Source organism: Podarcis cretensis (assembly GCF_951804945.1).
Source record: "Podarcis cretensis genome assembly, chromosome: 1".
Lineage (NCBI taxonomy): Eukaryota > Metazoa > Chordata > Lepidosauria > Squamata > Lacertidae > Podarcis > Podarcis cretensis.
This window is the reverse complement of record NC_137170.1, coordinates 72497734-72522692: the sequence shown is the minus strand read 5'-3', so window position 1 is coordinate 72522692 and position 24959 is coordinate 72497734. Positions and strand designations below refer to the sequence as shown.

Below are 24959 nucleotides of genomic sequence, written 5' to 3'. Positions count from 1 at the left end.
ACTAGATGCGTGTCTGTCTGGAAGTAATCCTACTGAATTGAATGTGGCCTATGCTAGCAAGCATTTTAGGATTGCAACCTAAGGCTATTGTCAGGATTTTCTTTTCCAGTTCAAAGGCAGCACCCCCTCCCTGAGCCAGTATGCCAGTGTTGGATGGGGCAACTGATGTGAATTTTGCCTTTGTACCCTAGCCTAGTTTCCACACCCTCACACAACCTGTCAGGCAAGCAAGAAGCACAGTCAGAGTTCAGGGACCCATTCCAGCTACCACAAACAAGGCTGAGCAAAGACTGATAAGGGGCGTTCCTTGGGGTGAAGGATACACGCAGGGCCGGATTTAGGTGTGAGGAGGCCCTAAGCTACTGAAGGTAATGGGGCCCTTTAGATGTCCAGCTGTCCTTTGTCAACAACAAATTGCCGCTGTTTTTTTCTGTTGAATATATGCCATATGGTAACTTATGGACCTAATAGGTATCTAAAACCATTTGCCCATAACGAACAGGAGCCTACACAACACAACCCACTGTTGCTGTATGTAGGTTATATTTTATTTGCTTTTTATCTTATATTTTGGAAATGTACATCCAGTCCCCCCCCCCTTTAATTTTTTTGGGCCCCCCAAGAGAGTGGGGCCCTAAGTTATAGCTTGTTTAGCTTATACGTAAATCCGGCACTGGTACACGGTCTGGGAAAGAGGCCCACGGCCGAGATGGAGATGGGCTGCATTTGACCCCTGGTCCTGAAGTTTCCCATCCATGGCTTAGAAAGAAACGGGCGCCTGAAACCCGAAAGCCCTATCGTGGGGCCACTGAATGTCACGCAGTGTAACGGCTCCTCCGCCACTGGTGCGGACGGCGCCCACGCCCTGCTCCCAGGAGCGGGTGGAGAAGCAGCATCGGCCAGCGCAGGCTGGACTCCAACCCGGACCCGGCGACCCGGCGTGAGGCGGAAGAGGCCGCGCTTCAGCTCCCCGCCTCCGGCGAACGCGCGTTATGCGAGCGGCGGAGGAGGCGTGTCCCGTCCGGGCCGCCGTACTATCGATGTGGCCCTGCGCGCCGAGTACTTCCACGTCAGCTGCAGGAGGCAGCGGCGACGCCGGGAGGAGCCAGGAAGGCGGGGAGGACCCGCTACGGCCCGCTACCGAAGCGACGAGACGGCGGCCGCGCAGCCTCAGCGCCCGTTTTCCGAGGCCGCAGCGGGAACCGCCAGCGAGGGGAAGCGACCCGGAGCCGCGGGAGGTTAGTAGCAGCGGGGCACCCGAGCGGGCGAGGAAAGGGATGCCGGGGAGGCGCGGAGCGTCGGGGCCCGCCGAGTTTCCTTCAGCGTCGCCGTGAGGCGGAGAAGGACCTTCCCTGTCGTCTCCAGCCTCCCGCTGGAACAACGTGCGCCCTCACGGGAGGCTCAGGCGTCAAAGCCCTCGACTGGGCCTAATGCCGAGCGGGCACCGTCGCCGAGCCAAGATGGGGGAGGCAGAAGGGCGCCTCTTTGTCACTCGGGGGTCGGTCAGGAGCCTCAGGTCGCGAGTCTGGCTCTGCCTTCCCAGGGCGGGCGGGGGGATTTCCCCCTGGATTACACGGGCGCAAGAGGGGCGCGTCTTCCTGCTGGGTCGGTGGGCGGCGAGTGGCTTGGAAACACCCGGGTTCAGTTCTTTGCCAGGTCGCTTAGTCCGGAGATTAATGAAAAACCGGCGGAATGGGAGAAGTTGGAAGTTTGATTTCAACTTTAAAAAAGAGAATCTTGGCAGAGAATCTTGGCCCCGAAAGCTGTTTCGTTGGCTCTGGCGTGCAGAGGCATCCTCCTTCCTTGGATCAGTCAGGGATAGGCAAACTCTGCCCTCCAGATGTTTTTTGGAACTACAACTCCCATCATCCCTAGCCTACAAGGCCAGTGGTCAGGGATGATGGGAAATGTAGTCTCAAAACATCTGGAGGGCAGAGTTTGCCTATGCCTGGATCAGATCAAGAACCTGCCGCTAGTCCAACAACCTGCTTCTCCTGGTGTCCAGCTAGGTGCCTCTTGGAAGCCCACAAACAGGACATGAGGGCACCAGCCCTCTCCCGTTGTGGTTTGCCAGGAGCTGGCATTGAGCAGCACGCTGCCCTTGAACATGGAGGTTCCATTTTTTGGCCATGGGTGAGAACTACTGATTGACCTATCCATGTACATTTATGTAATCGTGAGTTTCATAGAAGAGGGTCTGTGTTTCTTGGTTAAAAATATGAGGACAATTTTCTGCAATAACACGTGTGTGTGTTTGTTTTTAACTATCTGACCCAGTGATTTCAGTTGAGGGAGTGATTTGTTTTTTCACCAATTGGTCACTCTAAGAAGTCCTTTCCTTTTAAAATTCTGAATCCACTACCAATCAATTTCACTGAGTCAGTCTTTGTTATAGGAGAAGGCGTAAAAATAAAAAAAAATTCTATTCTTTTTATGCAATGCATACTCTTATAAGTCTCTGTTATATGCCATCCTATTAATTTCTTTTGTTTTTAAGTTTAAACCTAATCTTGTAGGGAAATTGCTTAAATTCCCTGATAGCCTTGTTTCCCCTTTTCTGCACCTTTTCTAGCTCTGTGAGGACCACTTTCAAGTGGGTGGGACGGGGGATGACCAGAACTGAACAGAGTATTCTGGAGATGGCTACACTGTGGATTTATTGCACAGGTCACTTCGTCATCAGTTCTGTACCTAATAATCCCTAGCATGGAATTATCCCTTACTGATGTGATGCACATGATTGATGTTTTCATTAGTGATTCACCATGATTTCAAGCTCCCCTGTCTGGTTGCTTCCCATCAATGTATGCTGTATTGGTGTATATATGAATCTAGATTTTTTTATCCCTCCTATGGTATATCACCTTAAATCTATTTACACTAAATCTCATTTGACATCTTGTGCAAATGCATTCACTGCATTTGGAGAAGTTCTTTTGCTACACCTCAAAACTTGTTTGAGCTACCACCATGTGAAATCATTTGGTCAACTGCAAACTTGGCTACTTTTCCTGCTAGCCCTGCTCTCCAGATTGTTTATGAACAAATATCACAATACAGAACCTTGTGTGTTTTCATACTGCATTTCATTTTGAGAACAATCTATACCTATCCTACACTTACTATTTTTGAAGGAATTACCCATCCGCAAGGGTACCTTTTCTCCAATTCCATGACTGCTAAGTTTATTTATGAGCTTTTAGTGAGGGACTTTGTCAAAAGGTTGTTTTCCCACTGGCTATAACTTGGGGTTTGGCATTTGACTGCTCAATGAATAATATCTCAGTGCTCATGAACCCGTCAAAGGTTAAGCATGAATTTTATTCTAGCACTGAAATTTATAAAGCACTTGGTGCTTTATTTTGATGATACAGTATCCACTTATTTTAGTGACTATACAGCCAGCTATGTTTTCTTAGGACGTTATTGTGTATGTATTCTTTACTAGAAGGGTTTGTAATAATATAGTTAAGCATCTGGAATGTCTAAATAACAATTTTGAGAACTGGATACTGTATATTGCTACTGCTTTTTTAAAAAAAACTTTCTACTCAGATGTTCTATTGCATTTTGGCTCCAATCTCATACACACCTGGAAGTACATCCCTCTGAATCTAATGGGGCAGTATTACTGCTGAATAGACATATATGAGACTGCAGCTTTGGTACATGTGAGCATTCTGATGAGGTTATTCTAGATTTGTAAATCAGCCCACAAAAGTTACTAACCTCACTTGTATGGCATTCCTGGATTAATGTGGCCAGCAGGAGAGTTGTTAAATACAAGCAGGCATAGGCAAACTTGGCCCTCCAGATGTTTTGAGACTACAACTCCCATAATCCCTAGCTAACAGGACCAGTGGTCAGGGATGATGGGAGTTGTAATCCCAAAGCATCAGGAGGGCTGAGTTTGCCTATGCCTGAATATAAGGCTGCACTGTTCCCCTTGAAATATGGTTGCATATATTTGCACATTTGTTGCATTATTTTCAATAGAGTACATTGTCCTGCAGCCCTCAGTCCAGTAGACAAAATACAGACTTGAAGATATTTGGGGATTTTTTATGACAACGTATGGACTACAGTGGGCCGCGGGTGGCGCTGTGGGTTAAACCACGGTGCCTAGGACTTGCTGATCGGAAGGTCGGCGGTTCGAATCCCCGCGACGCAGTGAGCTTCCGTTGTTCGGTCCCAGCTCCTGTCAACCTAGCAGTTCGAAAGCACCTCAAAAAGTGTGAGTAGATAAATACTGTATTTTTCGCACCATACGGCGCACCGGACGATAGGGCGCACCTAGTTTTGGGAGGCGGAAAACAAGAAAAAATTATTCTGAACCCCAGAAGCCAGAACAGCAAGAGGGATCTGGCTTCTGGGATACCGTGTGGCTGTTCTGGCTTCTGGGGTAACCGCATCAAGCCTCTTCAGGGCAGCGGGATGAAGGCTCCCCCTGCCCAAAGAGGCTGCGCAGGGCTAAAGCAGAAGCCAGGACAGACGCGTCACTGAAGGAGCACTGCGCCTTCTCTCTCTCTGCCCAGCGCCCCTCCTTCACAGGAGAGGTGCTGCGCAGAGAGGGAGAAGGGGCATCGCCCTTCAGCGAACCTGGAGAAGGAACAGAAGGAGACCCTTCTGCCGCCCCAAGCCTCGCGCGCCCGGCGGGACCTCCCGCCGGGCGCGCAAGGCTTGCAGACACTCACCCAAGTACGGGGAGCCCTCCGGAGGGCTCCGTGTGCTTTGGGCAACAGGCTGCCGCCCCAAGCCTCGCGCGCCTGGCGGGACCTACCGCCGGGCGCGCAAGGCTTGCAGACACTCGCCCGAAGCACGGGGAGCCCTCCCGCCGGGCGCGCAAGGCTTGTGGACACTCGCTGGGGCTGCAGGCTGCTGCCCGCAAGCCTTGTGAGCTCACGGGAACTCCCGCTGGGCTTGCAAGGCTTGCGGATAGCTTCCTGAAGCCTGGAGAGCGAGAGGGGTCGGTGCACACCGATGCCTCTCGCTCTCCAGGCTTCAGCGAAAGCCTGCATTCGCACCATAGGACGCACACACATTTCCCCTTCATTTTTGGAGGGGAAAAAGTGCGTCCTATGGAGCGAAAAATACAGTAGGGACCGCTCTCCGGCGGGGAGCGGGAAGGTAACGGCGTTTCCGTGTGCTGCTCTGGTCCGCCAGAAGCGGCTTATTCACGCTGGCCACGTGACCCGGAAGCTGTCTGCAGACAAGCGCCGGCTCCCGGCCTCTTGAGCGAGATGAGCACGCAACCCCAGAGTCGGTCACGACTGGACCTGATGGTCAGGGGTACCTTTACCTTTTTATGGACTACAGTAGAAGCATATTTATCAATTAACTGCATTATTGGGATTCTTTTCCAGAGTTTGTGAGACATCTTTAAAAAAAATCTTGCATTGAGAGAACTTTGATAAAGAGACAAAATGACGGCTGCAGAAAATGTGTGCTATACATTAATCATTGTTCCAATGGACTCGGAGCCACCATCTGAAATGAGCTTAAAGAATGACTTGGGTATGTTATGCTTTCTGGACCATACTTTTATAGTTGTATGTGAATTTATTTCAAATATTCTATTGCCTGTTCTGCTGCCATGGCAATCAGAGAAGTGGTGGGAAAGAAAAAAATGAAATGAAAATATTTTAAACATTAAATGCTGTAAAACAGCCTGTAAAAAGTGAAATAAACTAATTTAAGCATATAGTAGCAGCTAAAATGGTTAACAGACCACACATTAGTGTGAGGAAATACATATGGTCTCACGGGCAAAACATGGGAAGTGGAGTAAGCATGTTGCAGAGCAAACAGTGATGAATGACAAGTTAAATTTCAGTTCCTTCTGCACTCTGTGGCAGCTCTACTGAAAAAGTGGAGTGCAGCAAAAGTGCAGGCATTGCTGAGTAAGTGTGTGTGTGTGTGTGTTCTATTGCATGCAACTCTTGTGCGATATAGCCACTGCATAGAGGAGCCACCATATGGGAACTTTTCAAGCATTCTTTTGTGTGGGGGTTGTATGTAAGAATTTTGCCTAAATTGAATTGTCAGTAATGTGAGGCACATGTAAACCCAATAGTGTCTACCCAGAAATCCTTCCCCTTCTTCTTTACTTGTGTGTTCTTTTGGTTGGACTAGTACACAGTAAGAAAGCTGTCACCAAATTGTTGCCTTCCAGGTATTTTGGATTCTAGCTCCAGTCAGCACCAGCCAGCATGGGTCATACTGGCTAGGGCTTACATCTGGAGGGCACCAGGTTAGCAAAGGCTATGGTTTACTATGCCAAAGTGTAGAAATCTCTATAGTGATTATCATGTAATAAAATGTAGCAGTAGCAGGATAAAGAACAAGAAATTCAGAATGATAGTATGTAATGCAACAACATTAAAAAAATGTTCTGCTATCATAGTTTGTGGTTAATGTAACTTACGCAGTTTCTTTTGTCTAACAGAAAAAGGAGATGTGAAATCTAAGACAGAGGCCTTGAAGAAAGTAATCATAATGATTTTAAATGGTGAAAAGCTGCCAGGACTTTTGATGACTATTATTCGGTTTGTGCTGCCACTTCAGGACCACACCATCAAAAAACTGCTTTTAGTATTTTGGGAGATTGTTCCCAAGACCACTCCAGATGGTAGACTGTTGCAAGAAATGATCCTTGTTTGTGATGCCTACAGAAAGGTTAATCTTTTATTTATTCTACTTGCAGCATAGAATCGTAATATGTAATCAACATAATTTGTAATCAACCATCCTAATGCTATGTATCCTGCTTTGTAAGTGGAACATGTTTTTGTCTTGTTCTTTTGGACCAAGATGTGGTTTTATTGTAAAAATGACTCAGCTTTTGATTATTTTTGCCTTTCTCCAGATTTAGTTGATTTTTATTTTGTCCAGATTTAGTAGACTTAGTTGATGTAAGGAGACCAGAATGCAATTGTACCTCATTTCCAAATACATACCTATATCATATTGATTTTGATGTTTCAGGATCTTCAACATCCAAACGAGTTCATCAGAGGATCCACTCTCCGTTTCCTTTGCAAGCTTAAGGAAGCAGAATTGCTGGAACCATTGATGCCAGCTATTCGTGCATGTCTGGAACATCGTCATAGCTATGTGCGCAGGAATGCAGTCCTTGCAATCTACACTATTTACAGGTAATTTTTGCAAATTTACTAAAGTCCCAGCTGTCAGACTAGGAACATAGCTATGCTGTATCTTTGGTGGGGAGGGAGAAAGGTGACAACCTAAAATGATGCTCATCATTTTAACACTTCATATTTCCCCCTTCTTAATGCATTAAAGCTGTTTAGTAATTATATAATGCTCAAATAAAATTAAGCTTGATCATCACCTGTTAAAAACACCGACTTAAAATCTTATTTCAATAAATGCTTGAAGAATTCATAATTCATATCTGTTGTGGTTTTTATATTATTGTGGAGTCTACATCCCAATTCAGTTGCTACTTCTAGCAGAGAAATATTTCTAAATACTTTTTGGTTTGGTTTATTTGCCTTTACTAAACTGTTCACGCATGCTGCATGGGAGTGTTACTTATGAAAGGACTTTATCAGTTTTGTTGTGCTGAACTTAAATCAAGTATGGAAAGTAGTCCTGTTTCTTTGACCCTAATGGATGAAATCCAGTGTTGCACCAATGAATGCAGTGTGATCTCTCCTCCTCCCTGTAGCTCTCAGCAGATTTTGGAGGAACACAGGAGGGAGGAGAGGAAGGGAAAGTAATGTTTGCATGAGTGGAAGTCCATTGCACAAGTGGGATGCCACAGTTGTCTTCCAATCTGTCCAGAAGCCCCTTTACAAGTACACACAGACCTGCAGTGCTAGGGGTATAGCACACTGGGTTCTGGTGAAAAACAGTTAATGACCATAATTTTAATAGTTTTTTATGCGGGATACTTGTGAGCCAGTCTATCATTCAAATTAATTAAGAAATGGCATTGAGCCATTGTGAGAAATTGGGAGCATTTAACTTCATTTTCAGAAATACTTATTTTAAGTTTACTTTTTGGTCCAAGCTAATGTAAACCAGGCTAAAATAAAATCATAAGTCTTAACACAACTGTTCGTAGCTTGCTAAATAAACTGAGGCTGCAATCCATGGAACTCCTTTCTATGTGGCTTTTTTCTTTGCAGCAGATTATAGTTTTGAAACTCTTCAATTTGGTTTGTCAAGCAGTGCATAAGGAAAGGTTTGAAGCCATCGTGATTGTTAGGAGTTTTGTGCGTAGCCCAGGAATTGCAGCCAAGTTATAATTACAATGTTACAGATTTACCCTGTTAGTAGTCTTCTATATTTACAAGCTCACAGGAAAGGTAAATAATTGTAACCCTGCAGAAATGGCATCGGATAAAAGAATTGAAAGAACTTTACCTATTTTGGGGTATCTTGCTGTTTTTTTAATATAAAGAGTGAGCGCAGAACAATTATTCTTTAACTTTTCTTCAAAAGGCTACAACATCTACATTTTGTATAAATTCAATTGCATTATTGAGCGTTACATTTGTAATCTTTATCTCTGTTCTTTTAAAAGAAACTTTGAGCATCTTATACCTGATGCCCCTGAACTGATCCATGATTTTCTGGTGAATGAGAAAGATGCAAGTTGCAAAAGAAATGCCTTCATGATGCTTATTCATGCTGATCAGGTAAAAATAAATGTCCCCCCTCACCCTTCTTGGTTTTGATGATGATGATGATGATGATGATGATGATGATGATTTATTATTATTATTAATTTGTACCCTTTCCATCTGGCTGGGTTTCCCCAGCCACTCTGGGTGGCTTCCAACAAAATATTAAAATACAATAGTCTGTCAAACATTAAAAGCTTCCCTAAACAGGGCTGCCTTCAGATGTCTTCTAAAATTCTGGTAGTTGTTTTTCTTTTTGACATCTGGTGGGAGGGTGTTCCATAGGGCGGGTGCCACTACCGAGAAGGCATCTGCCTGGTTCCCTTTAACTTGGCTTCTTGCAACGAGGGAACCTCCAGAAGGCCCTCGGTGCTGGACCTCAGTGTCTGGGTAGAGCAATGGGGGTGGAGACACTCCTTCAGGTATACTGGACCGAGGCCATTTAGGGCTTTAAAGGTCAGCACCAACACTTTGAATTTGTGTTTTAATTTAAGAGGCATATCCCTGCCTTGCCTTCACTCATCCAGCTTTATCACCCCAAGCTGTCTAAATGTTTCCTGCTTCATCAAACAACTGCACCCTTTCTCCCTTCCTGCCCCTTATGCTTGGAAACATCTCCCAGAATGCCTTTTGTGATGCCATCTCTCTCTTTTTCTTCAAATTCCTCTTCAAAACACAGGTTTTCAATGATCCCTTTGGCACTGTCTCCTACTCCCAGTATGCCTAAGTATGTGTAACTTCATTATACGCATTATCTTCCAGGCTTGCCCACCTCCATTTCCTTCTGTTGTCTCCTTTTTGTCTTTTTCTAGATTGTAAGCCTCTTGAGCCTATTATTTTATTAAAGTGTCATCCATGTACAAAGATAGCAACATATGACTAAAAATAAAACTACCTGCTGTAATTTGGAGTGTCCCTGGTAAACTGAAAGGATATAAAATGTAAAAATGAATACATAGTACTTGGATTATAATGAAAAATGGCAAAACTCAAATGTGAAAATTATTTTGTTTATTTCTGAAGGATCGTGCTTTGGATTACTTGAGTACCTGTATTGACCAAGTCCAGACATTTGGTGATATTCTACAACTTGTTATTGTGGAACTGATCTATAAGGTACAGGAAAGAAATAATTTTCAACTTTCATTGGGAAAGAAATTGTTTCTAAAAAAAAATTAAATGAGCCTCAGCTCATTTGTTGCAAACACTGGGAAAATGGAAGTTAAGGACTAACAAATGTGTTAGTAACTGAGAGTTCTCTCCAGCTAGGTTTTGCTCTGAGTAGATCCATTGAAACTAATGAATCTAAGTTAGTCATGCCCATTCATTTTAGTAGGTCTACAATAGACCTTTACAACCTTTGCAGTTTTGTGTGCCAGATTCCACATCATTGGATGGAAAGATGATAGGCTGGATGCAAGTGCAATCAGAAGGCACTTGCACTGACACAATAGGATTCTGTGATTTCTGATAAAACTCATTTCCATCTGTAGTCACCCACGGTGAATACGAGGGTCTCCCAACTCACAGAAGTGATTTTTGGAAGCTGTAGCAAGGAGGAGAGGACAAAAAAGCAATGTTCCAAAATCAGAGTTATTGTAGTTTGTCAGATTCAAACTGGTGTATTTTTAGAAACAAATGTTGTTTGAATAAGACTTCTGTATCAGAGATATTCTTTATTTTGGTACTGCTAATGTTTGTATGGGTAGTATGTTTGTTCAGGTTTCCTCTGGTGTTTGACAACCAGTGTAGTAACAAGAGAACTAAGCAGTTGAGGGTTTTGTTGTTGTTGTTGTTTTTTAAAAAGAGATAATCCATTCCTCCTTCAGCAAGAGAATATTGCTTCTGCATCTTTCATTTCCAAATCTAGGTTTGCCATGCTAATCCATCAGAAAGAGCTCGGTTTATTCGTTGTATCTACAATTTACTGCAATCGTCGAGCCCTGCAGTAAAATATGAAGCAGCAGGAACATTAGTTACACTTTCCAGTGCACCAACAGCAATCAAGGTACTGCAGCGTATTGTGACACATCAAAACATTTTTTTAAGTGTCTTGGACATCAGTATACATTTGGTACTAAGGCATTTTAAGGCTTGTGAATTGGAACAGCAGGTAAAGTTTAGGAGTGTCTCACCAAGGTACTGCTTTGTTCATTGATTATTGGCACGTGAATATGAACATCAGATGAACCATTATCCAATTTATAATTTAAAGAAAGCATTTTGAGCATACTGTGTGATCAGAGACAAAGTGACCATTTTGCAGTTCCATGATGTTACACTAAGTCAGGAACAGGCCAAGTTAGAAGAACGCCACTTCAAACTGTATGTTGTCCAAAAGTACCATGGTAATGGAACACTCCAGTATCTTATTCTTCAGCTGAGGGATAGTATAGCATCGTATTTGCATACTGCCCACCCCCAGAAATTGATGCAAAGGTTGAGCTGCATTTTGCACTTGAAATATACATACAATTGTTTTCTGAATGTGTACACCATATTTCATCCAGATGCCTAAGATTTAATGGAAAATATAACTGCAACTACCAGAGAATGCCAAACAGGCAAATCAATTCAAGTGCTCAGAATTATTGTGCAGGCTTGCCCATCTTCCTTAGTTTGTAACATTTCCTGTTGATTTAGAAAAACTTGTGTTCTTGCACCTAATTTGTTTGTCAACTTCTTTTCCTATATCACAAATTGGAATGCTTTAAGCATTTTTATTTTTCTTTTAACTGAAGGCAGCAGCTCAGTGCTATATTGACCTTATTATTAAAGAAAGTGACAACAATGTGAAGCTCATTGTGTTGGACCGCTTAATTGAACTCAAGGATCACCCAGCCCATGAAAGAGTACTGCAGGTAGGCATAGTTTTCCCAAATTCAAAGCTGTACAACCAAAATGTATGTTGTATGTTAAAACTGTGTTATGCATTTTTGGTTTTTTTATATCTTAATCCTCCCTGTGATCCTTGGATGAAGGGTGGTATAGAGATTAAATAAATAAAGTAAAATATAAATATAAATTTATATAAATATAAATATAAACAGCACATTGCACAGAAATGAAATAGCCCATGCCTACAAACAAAGTGTACTTTATTTCAGGATCTAGTAATGGACATACTAAGAGTTCTGAGTACACCAGACTTGGAAGTGCGCAAGAAGACCTTACAGTTGGCTCTCGATCTTGTATCTTCCAGAAATGTAGAAGAGGTAAAACACATGTTCCTTTCCCCCACAGTTGAATCCTATACCTGTTAATGTTTAAGTAAAGTCTCTCTTAATTCACCTTAGCTTACTTTTGAGTAACTACATAATACTTTAGCTTTAATTTTTTGACCTTTTTAAAAAAAATGTAATTGTTGTTTTGTGCTTTGCTTTTGTCTAGCTGGTGATTGTTTTGAAGAAAGAAGTAATTAAAACAAATAATGTGACAGAGCATGAAGATACTGATAAATACAGACAGTTGCTTGTTCGGACATTACATTCCTGTAGCGTTCGGTTCCCTGATATGGCTGCAAATGTCATTCCTGTGGTAAGCAACTCATTCAACATTTTGCTTCCTGTTCCACAAATTTTGTTACACTTGCAATAATTGTTTAATATTTAATAGTCGCTTACCTTCTCAGCTACTTTTCTTGTAGCCCTGATTGGTCCCCCCCCCCCTTTTATAAGTTTATTCTTGTTCCCAGTTTGTTGTTTTCTATTAGTTAAAGCACACACATTGTTATAAATTCTCATAATTTCGTTATGTGAGAAGAGGTTCTTATTTTTATGGAATTGTAGTTGGAAGGACAAACTGTATTACTGCCAGAAAGTAACAAGACAACATTGTAGATGTTTAAACAAGAATTTGTCATCTTTATTTTGAATTATAAAAGCTTCAGAACAACTTTATTGAGTTAGAAAGCACTGAGTTCCCTAGGATTTCTGGCCAAAGTTTACTAAAGTTTTTAGAAAGAATTCAATATCATGCTGTTCTGATAGTTCTGTCAGTGCAAGCAATATGGCTTGCCAGATGGAATTATCCCCCTTTTCTCCCACCATGTTGTTCCAAGGGTTCCCTGACCCCAACCCCTGAGCCAGTTGCGTGGGGAGGAATTGGGGGGGGCGGGAGCCCATTGCAGAAGCAGACGTCTTTGCACAGGGCTTCTGCTGAAGGGACTCATTTGTTGAATATCACTCCATATGATATGGGCAGCTATTGGCCTCTATGCATGCAAAGCGGCTGTTAAATTGTACCTAACTGCCACCTTGTTCCGTGCACTGTCTCTTACAGAAATAGTTGAGCCTAAAGCACTCTTGTACATGTACAGTCAATCCAAATCCTGTTAACTTCTAGTTCTTGATTTGGCTAATGGGGTGCTGATGTCTTTCAAGCTGTGTGACTTGCTCATTATTATCCTAGTTGATGGAGTTCCTCAGTGATTATAATGAAGCTGCAGCTGCTGATGTCTTGGAGTTTGTGCGTGAAGCCATCCAGCGTTTTGATAATCTCAGACTACTTATTGTGGAGAAGATGCTGGAAGTGTTCCACTGTATTAAATCTGTCAAGTAAGTTTAACATATGCCTCAAGTAGACACTGCTCACCACCTGGATTTAAAGGTTTAGGTGCTTCTAAGTCAGGGGTCGGCAACCTAAGGCCCATGGGCTACAAGCAGCCCAGAGGGCTCGTTTAACTGGCCCACGAGCCGCCCACTTGGCGAGTCCCCATGCGCTGTGCTAAACCAACACGGCACGGGGACTTGCTTCTGTGGCACCAGAAATCACGTCGCGCAGACGCTGATGCCGGAAATCATGGGCATGTGCTCTCGCGATCTGGTCTATGGAGGGATCTCCACTGGAGTGAACCAGCCCAGGCAAGGTAAACCTTGCCGACCCCTGCTCTAAGTTGTTAAAATAGAAGCGAGTTAAGGAAACCGATGTGGGCGCATAGGACTTCGGCTAAAATGCTTAATAAGGATTCATTTTATTGCCTTCAAATTTTTGTGTGCCTCTGAACAGATGTGAAAATAAATCGTATGTCTGCTACACTGCCAAAAATGAAGTGTTCTTACTCTCACAAGACTTACTTGTGTTGCCTTTATAAATCTGAAGTGATTGGGCAGTTAAATTAATCTGTTTCCATTACATACATCTGCAGCAGCATGTGATTGTTTCTAAATAAATTATTGGGTGGGATTGACAGATAACAAGCCGCACCAGTAGAAGCCTTGTGTGAGGACGTCTGCTAGCACAACAGGGATTTTCTCCTCCTACTTCCACCACACCTCCCAACCGTGGCTTGGAGTGGAGGGCAGGAGAGCCCCCAGGGACAGTACCATTCTATATGGGAAGCTGCAATGCCTGTGCCGATGGAAATCTGTCCAAATTTTACCTTACTGATGCGGTCGTACTTTGGATCCCAAACACCCTGGAACTTGGACGTTTTGTAGCTCCCGAACACTACAAACCTGGAAGTGATTGTTCCAGTTTGTGAATGTTCTTTTGGAACCTGAACATCCGACGGGACTTCTGCAGCTTCTGATTGGCTGCAGGAGCTTCCTGCAGCCAGTCAGAAGCCACAATTTGGTTTTCGAAAGTTTTGGAAGTCGAACGGACTTCCGGAACGGATTCCGTTCGACTTCCAAGGTACGACTGTACTCGGTAATCCTGCCCCTCAAATTTCAAAAGCAGCTTGGGTTGCTGGGAGAGAAACATCAGTAGGTTAATTGTTTTAGTACGTGTTTTCTCAGCATGCAGGGGAAGTGATATTAAAAGGTTACTCATGCTGCAGTCCTGCTCACACGTTCATTGTGTTCAGTAGACCAGTGTAACTTAAAGGTAAAGGTAAAGGTACCCCTGCCCGTACGGGCCAGTCTTGACAGACTCTGGGGTTGTGCGCCCATCTCACTTAAGAGGCCAGGGGCCAGCGCTGTCCGGAGACACTTCCGGGTCACGTGGCCAGCGTGACATCGCTGCTCTGGTGAGCCAGAGCCGCACACGGAAACGCCGTTTACCTTCCCGCTGGTAAGCGGTCCCTATTTATCTACTTGCACCCGGAGGTGCTTTCGAACTGCTAGGTTGGCAGGCGCTGGGACCGAGCAGCGGGAGCGCACCCCGCCGCAGGGATTCGAACCGCCGACCTTTCGATCGGCAAGCCCTAGGCGCTGAGGCTTTAACCCACAGTGTAACTTAATTGTGAGTAAATATATATAGTTTTGTGCCAACATTTCATCTTCTTGGCCTTTCTGACAGCCCCTTCACATGTCTTTTGTTTTCCCACTTCCTCTCACCTTCCTGCCTCCTCCATGAGTGGATGCCTTCTGCCAGATAAAAGCCCTTGCATTCACAATAATTCCCCAAAAGACAGGTGATTAGACTTTTGCCTTTGTTAGCAGTGGCTTATATCCCATGAGTTTTACTGTTCCTGCAATATTTTTCTGCCACTGGAAAATAAATCTAGAGTGGTAACTGAAAGAGTGAAGGAGCTAGGAGGATGCTCTTCCACTCGTCTCCTTTACCTTTGGCAGTTCATATATCTGGTAAGCAGATCAATAGACAACTGAGCCTCTGCTAAGCAAATACTAATAATTTTTGTAGGCTACTTAATCCTTTTGAGCCGGAATGACTGATGTGCCCATGAAATGTATGAGGGTGCAGTTTGAATCGATTATCTGTGTAAAATTGCAAGGCTGATTTATTTATTTATTTGTGCTTTTTAGAATTTATCGCGGAGCCCTCTGGATCCTTGGAGAATACTGTAGCACAAAGGAAGATATACAGAGCGTAATGACAGAAGTCCGTAGATCACTGGGAGAGGTAGGTGTCTGTATTGTTAATCAAAACACATTTTTCTGTTTTTATACATTTCAGGGGGGAAATAAGCCTTTGAAAACCACAGGATTTTAAAATTGGTTACATTTGGTGGTTTCTTGAGGATGTACTGTACAAATGAAAAACAATACCATGTTAATACCAACTTGTAGTTTCTGCTGAACAAATTAATCAAAGATTAATCGTATTGAAATAATTCATCATTTCATTAATAGTTAATGGAACAGAGAGTACTTTAATGGAAGGAGAGAAATTAATATATGGAGGTGCGTACAGGAGGAGATTGGTTAAATTTATTTTCTTTGGGGCATCTGAGAGAATATAGCCCCATATTCCAGGCTGAAGTTTATGCTGTTAATTTTTTTATCAGTCACATTGTTAATCTTTCAGATCCCAATAGTAGATTCTGAAATCAAGAAAGAAGCTGGTGAGATGAAGCCTGAGGAGGAAATTACTGTGGGTCCAGCCCAAAAACTGGTTACTGAAATGGGAACGTATGCTACACAGAGTGCTCTTAGCAGTTCCAGACCTGCCAAAAAAGAAGAAGACAGGTGATTTGGCTTTTGCCTTTGTTAGTAGTGGATGATTTACAACTGGTGCTATTGTGTGAGTGCAAGGGCTTTAGATCTGGCAGGAGGTGTCCACTCACGTAAGATGTGCAGAGCTGATTTTCCCCTGATTTCCCCATTAACTCTACAGCTGCCACCCCCAATTTTTTTAGATGGGAGATGGGGTCCAAGGAACTTTGTGGGGAGAGAGAATTGAAGGAAATCCCCACTACTACTCTGCATAGATGGTGCAACAGCAGCAGGAGCACTAGTGGGATTTAAATATTTATATATATAAACCTATCTTTAAAAATAAATAAATCAATGTTTACACAAGTCTGCCAATGTGATACATTTTATTATACAAAAATGTATACCTTGTTTCTCCCTTCCAGAAAGGAGTTGCTTGTAATGACTTGCCAAATATGAAAATATGTATAAAACACAGTTGCCAGACTAAAGCTGCCTTAAAGGGCAAGAACACAAAGAATCCAAATGATATATAATGCTTGATGCAATTCTTTCTGTTCCTGTAATCTCTCTAATCGTCTCAACTTTCCAGTAATGATGCTTGAACAGACTGCAGCAGTTATTGTCTGTGAATATTGGACAGAAGAGGGTGGTGTGCCTTTACTGCCATATGGTCAGAGCCGAGTATATTGTTTCAAGTTTTTAAGAAACAAAACTCAAGAGTACAGAATTCCTTGGAGATTTTTTCTCTCTCTTAGCAAGCAGCCAGGAGTTGGAAAGCACATCATTGGCAGGAGACACTGAGTTCAGACGGGATATCTGCACGTTGGCAGCGAGTCCTGCTGAGTCATTAGAGAAGAGAATCTTGTTGCTGTGGCCCAGGGCATAGACACAAAGCAAAGAGTTGTTTGCAGCTTGGGTAAAGCTGCTTACAAAAAAATAACCGCCCCCCCCCCAAAACAAGCAGCCCACCAAGTACTTACAGTCCCAGCCAGTAATGTGGGGCGGAATTTTTATCCAACATGGAACATTATTGGCCATTCTGTTCTTCTGTATGGAAGGGAAAAATTGAAAATGCATCATTTCATAAAATTAATTAGTAACTTAATAGATGAGTATGTATCAGTCAACCTGCATGGCTCACTCCCACCATTCCCCCCCCCCTTTTCTGTGTACTTGTGTATTTTGAGGGTTTATTATGGGTGGGATGATAGGTAGTCTGTTACATCAGGTGCAGCCAGTGTGGTGCCCTCCAGATGTTTTGGACTAAAAGTCACATCACCCCTGATCAGTGACCTTGCTGCCAGGGGCTGCCGGGAGTTGTAGTCCAACATCTTGAGGGCACCACAATAACTTTTCCTTCTTTTATATTGTTTTGTATAAAAAAGTATTGTAAATATTTAAACATATATAGCTTACAAGCCCACAGGGCACTTTGATTTAGATGTTCAGGCTATCTTTTCTTTTGCCTCCTGATTTCAAAACATTTAGGTACAGTAAGATGAGTTCTTTTGTTTCTGAAGTCTGTCATATAGGTCACATGGCTAAGCAATATGTTGGGTGCTGTTTCTAAATTGCCCTTTTCTCTTTTTTGGTAGGCCTCCACTGAGAGGGTTTTTGCTGGATGGGGATTTCTTTGTCGCAGCCTCCCTCGCCACAACTCTGACCAAGATTGCATTACGTTATGTGATGCTGGTTCAAGAAAAAAAGAAGCAAAATGTACGTTATATTTCTTTGAATTGTGCTTAAGGGATTCCTGCCTCTGATACTTGGTGAGAGGACAGCCATCTCTCTTAGTTACTTGAAGATCACACCTTTTGGACAGTCTCTTTACACTCAAGGCACCTTCACTGCTTTTACAGCTTGCTTTGTTTGAAGGTGTATTACTTAGTTTCAAGCTAACAAATTGCTGCTGTCAGCTTCAGATATAATCTGTGTCCCCCGTTTTTGATTGGGTTTTGCATGTTATTTTTAAGAGGGAGTGTTCAGTTTTTGGAATTCAAAAGGAAATGCACATCCTAATATTCTCCTCTTTCCCCCTCCTTCAGTCTTTTGTAGCTGAGGCGATGTTGCTCATGGCTACTATCCTCCATTTGGGAAAGTCATCTCTTCCCAAGAAACCAATAACGGATGATGACGTGGATCGGATTTCTCTCTGCCTGAAGGTCCTCTCAGAATGTTCCCCGCTAATGAATGACATCTTCAACAAGGAGTGCAGGCAGTCCCTTTCTCACATGTTGTCTGCTAAGCTGGAAGAAGAGAAGCTCTCGCAGAAGGTGAGAGCTCAAAATTGCCCGTGTAACTGTAATGGTTTGTAGGCCTCTGACAAAAAGGCCAGGTAACAGAGAGTTGTTCCTTGTGTGTATGTTATATCTCAACTCATCCCTATTCCTCTTTACCACAGAAAGAGTCTGAGAAGAGAAGTGTGACAGTTCAGCCAGATGATCCCATTTCCTTTATGCAACTCACTGCTAAAAATGAAATGAGCTCAAAGGAAGATCAGTTTCAGCTGAGTCTTCTAGCAGCTATGGGGAACACACAAAGGAAAGAAGCTGCAGATCCACTGGCATCCAAGCTCAACAAGGTGATGTCAAATATCCGTTTTCCCAGGCGGTCCTTAGGACTGAAGCAAAAGAAATCCTTTCACTTTCCATGTTGTTGTTTTTTTAAGTATTAAAAAATGGGCAGGATTCAGCTTTTGACTCCCATAATCAGAAGCCCGCACAAAGGCTTCCACTTGAGCCAACAGTGCTTTCCCCCAGTATACCCTTGGGGGGTTGTCAGGTGAACCTTCAGAATAGGGCACAGCTGAAATGCATGCCCTGGTGGAACAAATAACGAAGTGCAGCACTGAATTAGTCCCATAATTACAATTGACACAGTGCTGGCATACTCTTGTCACTTTCCCCTGCAGCAAACCAATTAGGCAGTTAATGCTTCATTTACCCTTGCATTGGCTTGTGATATTAGAAAACGTATTGAAAAGTCTTGTAAGTTGCATTCTTACAGCAGTTAGTCCTGTAGGGATTCTTGCTGCTTTTTTAAACAAGCAGAGGAAAGCCTTGAGAAAAATCTGTGCAGCTCGGGGGCCTTGCTGTGGTTGAAGAGAATGGAACAGACAAGATAAGTTGTTTTTACTGGGCAAAACGCAGAAATGACATTAGTTCATTAGAGTGTCTTATTTAACATATCTCCGAAGTGTACAGTTTACAGAAAGATATGGATGCCAGAGAGGGTAGCTGTGTTCTGGTATTAATAATTGGAAATGGTTTGGGATATGGAAGATCTTAAATCTCCTTATGGACCTAAATGGAAGAGAATAGTGTAAGGGAATAATGCAGTTTTCAGTAGTGATGCTTCATTTTCAATAATGTATGCCAGCTTTTTGTTAAGACGTTAACCGCACAATCCTATACCTCTCTGATCAGAAGTGAGTCACATTGAATTTCAACAGTGAGGATAGGATTTAAGTGAGGATAGGATTGCAGCCTAACTCTCTATTTATGTTTGGCAGGTGACTCAGTTGACAGGATTCTCGGATCCAGTCTATGCAGAAGCGTATGTTCATGTCAACCAATATGATATTGTATTGGATGTGCTCGTGGTAAACCAGACCAGTGATACTTTGCAGAATTGCACACTAGAATTAGCTACATTAGGTAAACAATTACAGATATAACAATTATGTAAAATGCTTTACTGGTAATAGTTTTCCCCCTGGATAACTTCTATGCATCCTCTCTTTAAACAGGTGATCTGAAGCTTGTGGAAAAACCATCTCCTCTGACACTTGCTCCACATGATTTTGCCAATATTAAGGCTAATGTGAAAGTTGCTTCCACCGAGAATGGAATAATTTTTGGTAATATCGGTAAGTATTCTGTATTATCTGCTATAGATTTTGGAATATTGTTTGTCTGTCTGTCTCTTCTCTATTCATTTGGACACCTTCTAAGATACTGTGACCAAATTTTGCATGATGTTTTCTGAGATCAAGGAACAGATTTTTGTCTTATGTTTGGATACAGCTGAACCCCATTTTGAATCAAGATGGTGGACCTTACCTTTTAAAGCCGCACTGATTGTTTGCTTAGAATTACTGAGCAATACTGGGTACAAGTCTGATAGTATACAGTAACTAAGGAGTCTTAAAAGTGTGTTTCTTTGATTCTATTTTATAAGAATGTGACTGTATTTATTTTACAAACTTAGCTTTAGGAAAACGCTATTTTGAAAGAGATGTCTCCATTCTGAATTGGAAGGAGTATGAGTTTCATTCAACCTTTAAATATGTTGCAAGTTATGTAATGCTCTCCATTCTCCTAATCTCTCTCTTTCTCTTTTAGTGTATGATGTTTCTGGAGCAGCTAGTGACAGAAACTGTGTTGTCCTCAGTGACATCCATATTGACATCATGGATTACATTCAGCCTGCTACTTGTACTGATGCTGAGTTCCGTCAGATGTGGGCAGAATTTGAATGGGAAAACAAAGTGAGCTCTCAATACCCTTTATTTATCCACATTTTAAAATAGAATATTATTAAGAAACCATACAGGTGTGGGCATGGGAGATATGCTTTGTTTGTTTTGGTCCCTTGGAAGCAGCTTTCTAGGGAACATATGCAGCTATTTGCAGGAGCATAAGAGCCCAAGTATACATGCAGAACGCCGCATGCCGGTCTTTGCATCTGAGCTACTGTGCTGCTTTCAGAAAAACTACCACTCTGGCTCAGGTGCACCTCCCATGGCAATACACTTTTTCTTGGGCTAAAATTTGTTTCAAATACAGGCTTTTGAGTTGTGCAGGACCCTTTCAGATATACGGCAAATGTGTGCTGTTTTGTTTCGTTTGGTCACATTAAATAGAATAGGGTGTATTATCTTATCCTTCTGAACTTGTTACGAGGTAGAACAGCCCCTGTTTCCATGTTAGATTAACAGCCTTCCACATAGATCTTATCAGCCTTGAGTGAATTTAACTTCTGTAGGTTCTTGGTACGATGATTGTCCTTGTATTTATTTATTTTTCAAGGTCACTGTGAATACGAATATAATAGATCTGAATGAATATTTGCAACATATATTAAAGTCAACTAATATGAAGTGCCTTACTCCAGAAAAGGTAATACCTTTTGCTAATAAATTATAACTCTGATCTCAAATCACAAATAAAACCACTTTCATTGAATTTAAATCTGTTCTGTTACCCAGACACATTGGCTTGGATCCTGACTTCCCTTCTGTGAATGAATTGGGTTACATTCATGGAGTGGGGCTTTCCCACCTCCCTTTCCATCAGCAGCCCTCTATAATCCCCCCCCCCCCGGATAATTTTCTTCCAAGGTTTGGGAGACGTTTGGGTTATGTTGCTAAGAGCTACAAATGAAAGGATATTTGGCACAAATGGAAGATCAACTTAGGATCCAAGCGATTATATGATTCTCTTTGTCTTTTGGGTTTAGAAACTGAAGGGTTTTTTTAAGTGTAATTTAGCTCCACATTGAGTACATGCATTTATTATTATTGAATTATTATAATAATCACCATCTGCCTTGAATCCCTTATGGGGCGCAGGAGGTGTGGGTGGGTGGGTGGGTGGGTGTGCCTATGAGTAAATATGTAGTTTAAGATGCTGTGTAGTGATGAGTTAATTTCAAAAAAGAAATAAATAAAATGCCCTTGTAAAAGGTGTATAAAATATTGTCTTTCTAGGCACTTTCTGGTTACTGTGGCTTCATGGCAGCCAATCTGTATGCACGGTCCATATTTGGAGAAGATGCCCTTGCAAATGTCAGCATTGAAAAGCCCATTCATCTTGGGCCTGATGCTCCAGTCACCGGACACATAAGAATTCGTGCAAAAAGTCAGGTAATTATATTTTATATGTCTCCTCAAATAGTCAACTCCCAAACTGATGTTGCAAGTTTGAAATTTACAAATTAATATTATCTAATTGGTAAGTGGGTTAATGTCTTTCTGTGTAAGGATATCTAGGTAGAGTGGGCAACCGTATCCTGGAATAGAGTTACAGATGAATTTCTAAGTAAACATTTGAGACATAAATCTCTATTTAGCAGGAAGGTGTCTGAAATAGTTGTTGTAAATGATGCTTTTCTAGGTGTGTGAGAAATTCTTGGACCTGTAAATACCATCGCAGTCTACTGGAAAATGTGCTCATGAAACTGAGGCGACTCTCAGAAGTGCAATGCAAGGAGCACCAGACTTGGCTGACATTCTAGTAGGTATCCAGTCCCTTCATGGACATACTAGAATGTCAACAAAGTCTACTACTAACAATGGCTCCTTGCATTGCACCAGAAGCTGTTTTCGATAGAAACTGCATTTTCCACAGAAAAAAGTTCCTGTATGTCTCAACTATGTATGGAAGAAGCAGTGTCAGCGACAGAAGTGGCACTTTTTTGCCTCCAGCACATACTATTTAGTTCTGTGGGGGGATTTGAGTTTGAGCATCTTATCGCTAAGAAATCTCAGAATGAGATGAAACGCTCAAGATTGCACCAAAAACTTAGGCAAGCAGAAGAACACTTATGCAATAAAGTTTCCTCACTGCAGTTCCCCATGCCACTGCCACCTCCCCTCAAAAAAAAGAAAAGGAAAAAAAAAGAGATTTCTGCTGGGGAGTTGTGAAATGAGGAAGGAATCCAGGGGGGAAAAAAGATAAAAGCAGTTTGCAGGAGGATTCACATGCATGTTGCAGGGATGGAGAACCGCTAGCTCTCCAGATGGTCCTGGACCTCCAGATGGTCCTGGACCATCTGGATGGTCAGAGCCGATGGGAGCTGTAGTCCAACATAGAAATCTGCCTTCTACTTAGGCTCAGTATTGTCTACATTGACTGGCAGTGGCTCCCCAGGGATTGAGGCAGGAGTCTCTCTGAGCCCCACCTGGAGATGCTTCAGTACTGAGGTTTTCTGCATGCAGAGCAGATGCTCTTCCACCAAGCTCTCTTCCTTTTCCAAGGACCACGTCTTTCTGGGGAGCACAGTTTCCCCATCTCTGCCTTAATGCATACAGTGGTATTAAAAGCAGTGATGGAAAGCTATCTGCCCACACTGCTTGATGAAAATAACCACCACAATAATCTTTTGTAGTATGCAAAATACGGGCCAGAATGGGATAGGAAACCTCTTTTCCAGAGCTAAGAGCTGTCTTCCCTTCTCACTTCAGGAGCAGAATAGAATAGAATAGAGCCAGTGTGGTGTAGTGGTTAAGAGCGGTAGACTCGTAATCTGGGGAACCGGGTTTGCGTCTCCGCTCCTCCACATGCAGCTGCTGGGTGACCTTGAGCCAGTCACACTTCTTTGAAGTCTTTCAGCCCCACTCACATCACAGAGTGTTTGTTGTGGGGGAGGAAGGGAAAGGAGAATGTTAGCCACTTTGAGACTCCTTAAAAAAGGAGTGAAAGGCGGGATATCAAATCCAAACTCCTCCTCCTCCTCCTCTTCCTCCTCCTCCTTCTTCTTCTTCTTCTTCTTCTTCTATTGTATCAATATCACAAAGGTCTGCCCATCTCACTCTTCATGATGTTATAATGCCTGACATATAGGAGGGAATCTGCTGAATAATATGGTCCTTACTGAAAGGGAATGGAAATGTGGGTATTTGCTCTCAATCAAAATATAGGAATTGAATTATTACTGGGTATTTTCCCACTAAACTTGCCTTTGAGACCCCCTTTCCCCTCTCCTCCAATATAGCTTCTCTATGTAATACATTCCTCCTTTAATTATGACACTCGCTGCTGCTGTCCTGGCAGTGTTTAATTTGATGAAAGATTGAAGTAGCCAATGCTGATTTAGGTTTCCCTCTGTATCAAGGGTTGCCTGCAGCATAGCTATTTCAGCATTCTATTAGAAAACAGACCTAACCTTAGAAACACTGCTTTGAACTGTGAATGACAGCTATTTCTGGCTGGATATATAAATAGAGAGAAAATTGTTTCTATTGCATGTTAATAATTAATATAGACATGTACCCATTAATCTCTCATCTCTTTTACAGGGAATGGCTCTCAGTCTTGGTGACAAAATCAATCTCTCTCAGAAGAAAACTAATCTATAAATGTAAGATTCTTTTGATTATTTGCAGTTAAATGCTTGGAATTTCGCTTGTTGGATTCAGAACATCTTGTATTCTTCTATGTTCTTTGGTTGTAGAAGCTGATCTTCTTGTGCTGAATGCATTCCAGCAAATAATTTGTAGGTTTTACTTATCACTCCAAGATCATTGTTGATAAAACTCTAAATCTACATTTCTTTCTCTCTCAAATGTCTAGAAGTAATGTTGTCTTCTCTATGTACTATTTCAAATAAAATAAACAAATTCTCTGCTAGTCTGGCTCTTCTGGTGTGTACTTTAATCTGCATTGTTTTTCTCAGAGATGGGGAATATTTTTTTGACCTGAGAACCATATTCCCTCTCAGTCAACCTTCCAGGAGCCACATGTCAGCAGTGCACTGGCCATGGTATGGCGGATATGTACTATAGCCTCTCAGTTAACTAAAAAGTACTCAGAAGGCAAACATATCCTGGTATCTTTTAGAGTCCTAAGTGGTCCACACTGTGGTGAGCTTTCTTAAGTCAACAACGTGCTGTTATCAGATGCATGCAGCGAGCTGAGAAGGAACACATGAAAAGTGGGGGGGGGGGGGCAAAATGATCAAGATTGTTCCCTACTTAAGGACAGTTGCTTCCTTCCTTCCTGGGACATGTTGGTTTACTGATGCAATATCAAGCTGTGATCAGTGTGATTATTGGGTGCTGATAACAGAAACAGTAATTTGTGCAGAACATTTTGGGCTCCACATGTTTTGAATTCAGTGTGCTACCTTTGAGCAGAAAGAGGATGGAGGGGACCAGCGGCAGACAAGGTGCTAACAAGTCTAATGCAGCAGGTTTGAGGGGGCAACGGACTTAGTCCAAGCACTGCACCAGATTATTTGTTTTAAT

The 24959-nt window shown here is 42.5% G+C and overlaps 1 protein-coding gene across 1 annotated transcript; it reads left to right on the top strand.

Annotated features, from left to right (window-relative positions):
* The first annotated feature begins 1060 nt into the window (after window positions 1–1060).
* COPB1 (COPI coat complex subunit beta 1) lies at window positions 1061–24342 on the top strand. Its single transcript, XM_079966035.1, has 22 exons — window positions 1061–1238; window positions 5364–5514; window positions 6446–6675; window positions 6985–7154; window positions 8552–8666; window positions 9675–9767; window positions 10522–10659; window positions 11393–11512; window positions 11759–11866; window positions 12042–12188; window positions 13062–13207; window positions 15359–15455; window positions 15861–16021; window positions 17587–17707; window positions 18037–18264; window positions 18393–18572; window positions 19503–19647; window positions 19740–19859; window positions 20335–20480; window positions 21022–21111; window positions 21702–21857; window positions 24012–24342. Exons 2-22 carry the CDS (start codon window positions 5424–5426, stop codon window positions 24069–24071), a joined length of 2862 nt encoding a protein of 953 aa, XP_079822161.1. The 5' UTR covers window positions 1061–1238; window positions 5364–5423; the 3' UTR covers window positions 24072–24342.
* Window positions 24343–24959: the final 617 nt, after the last annotated feature.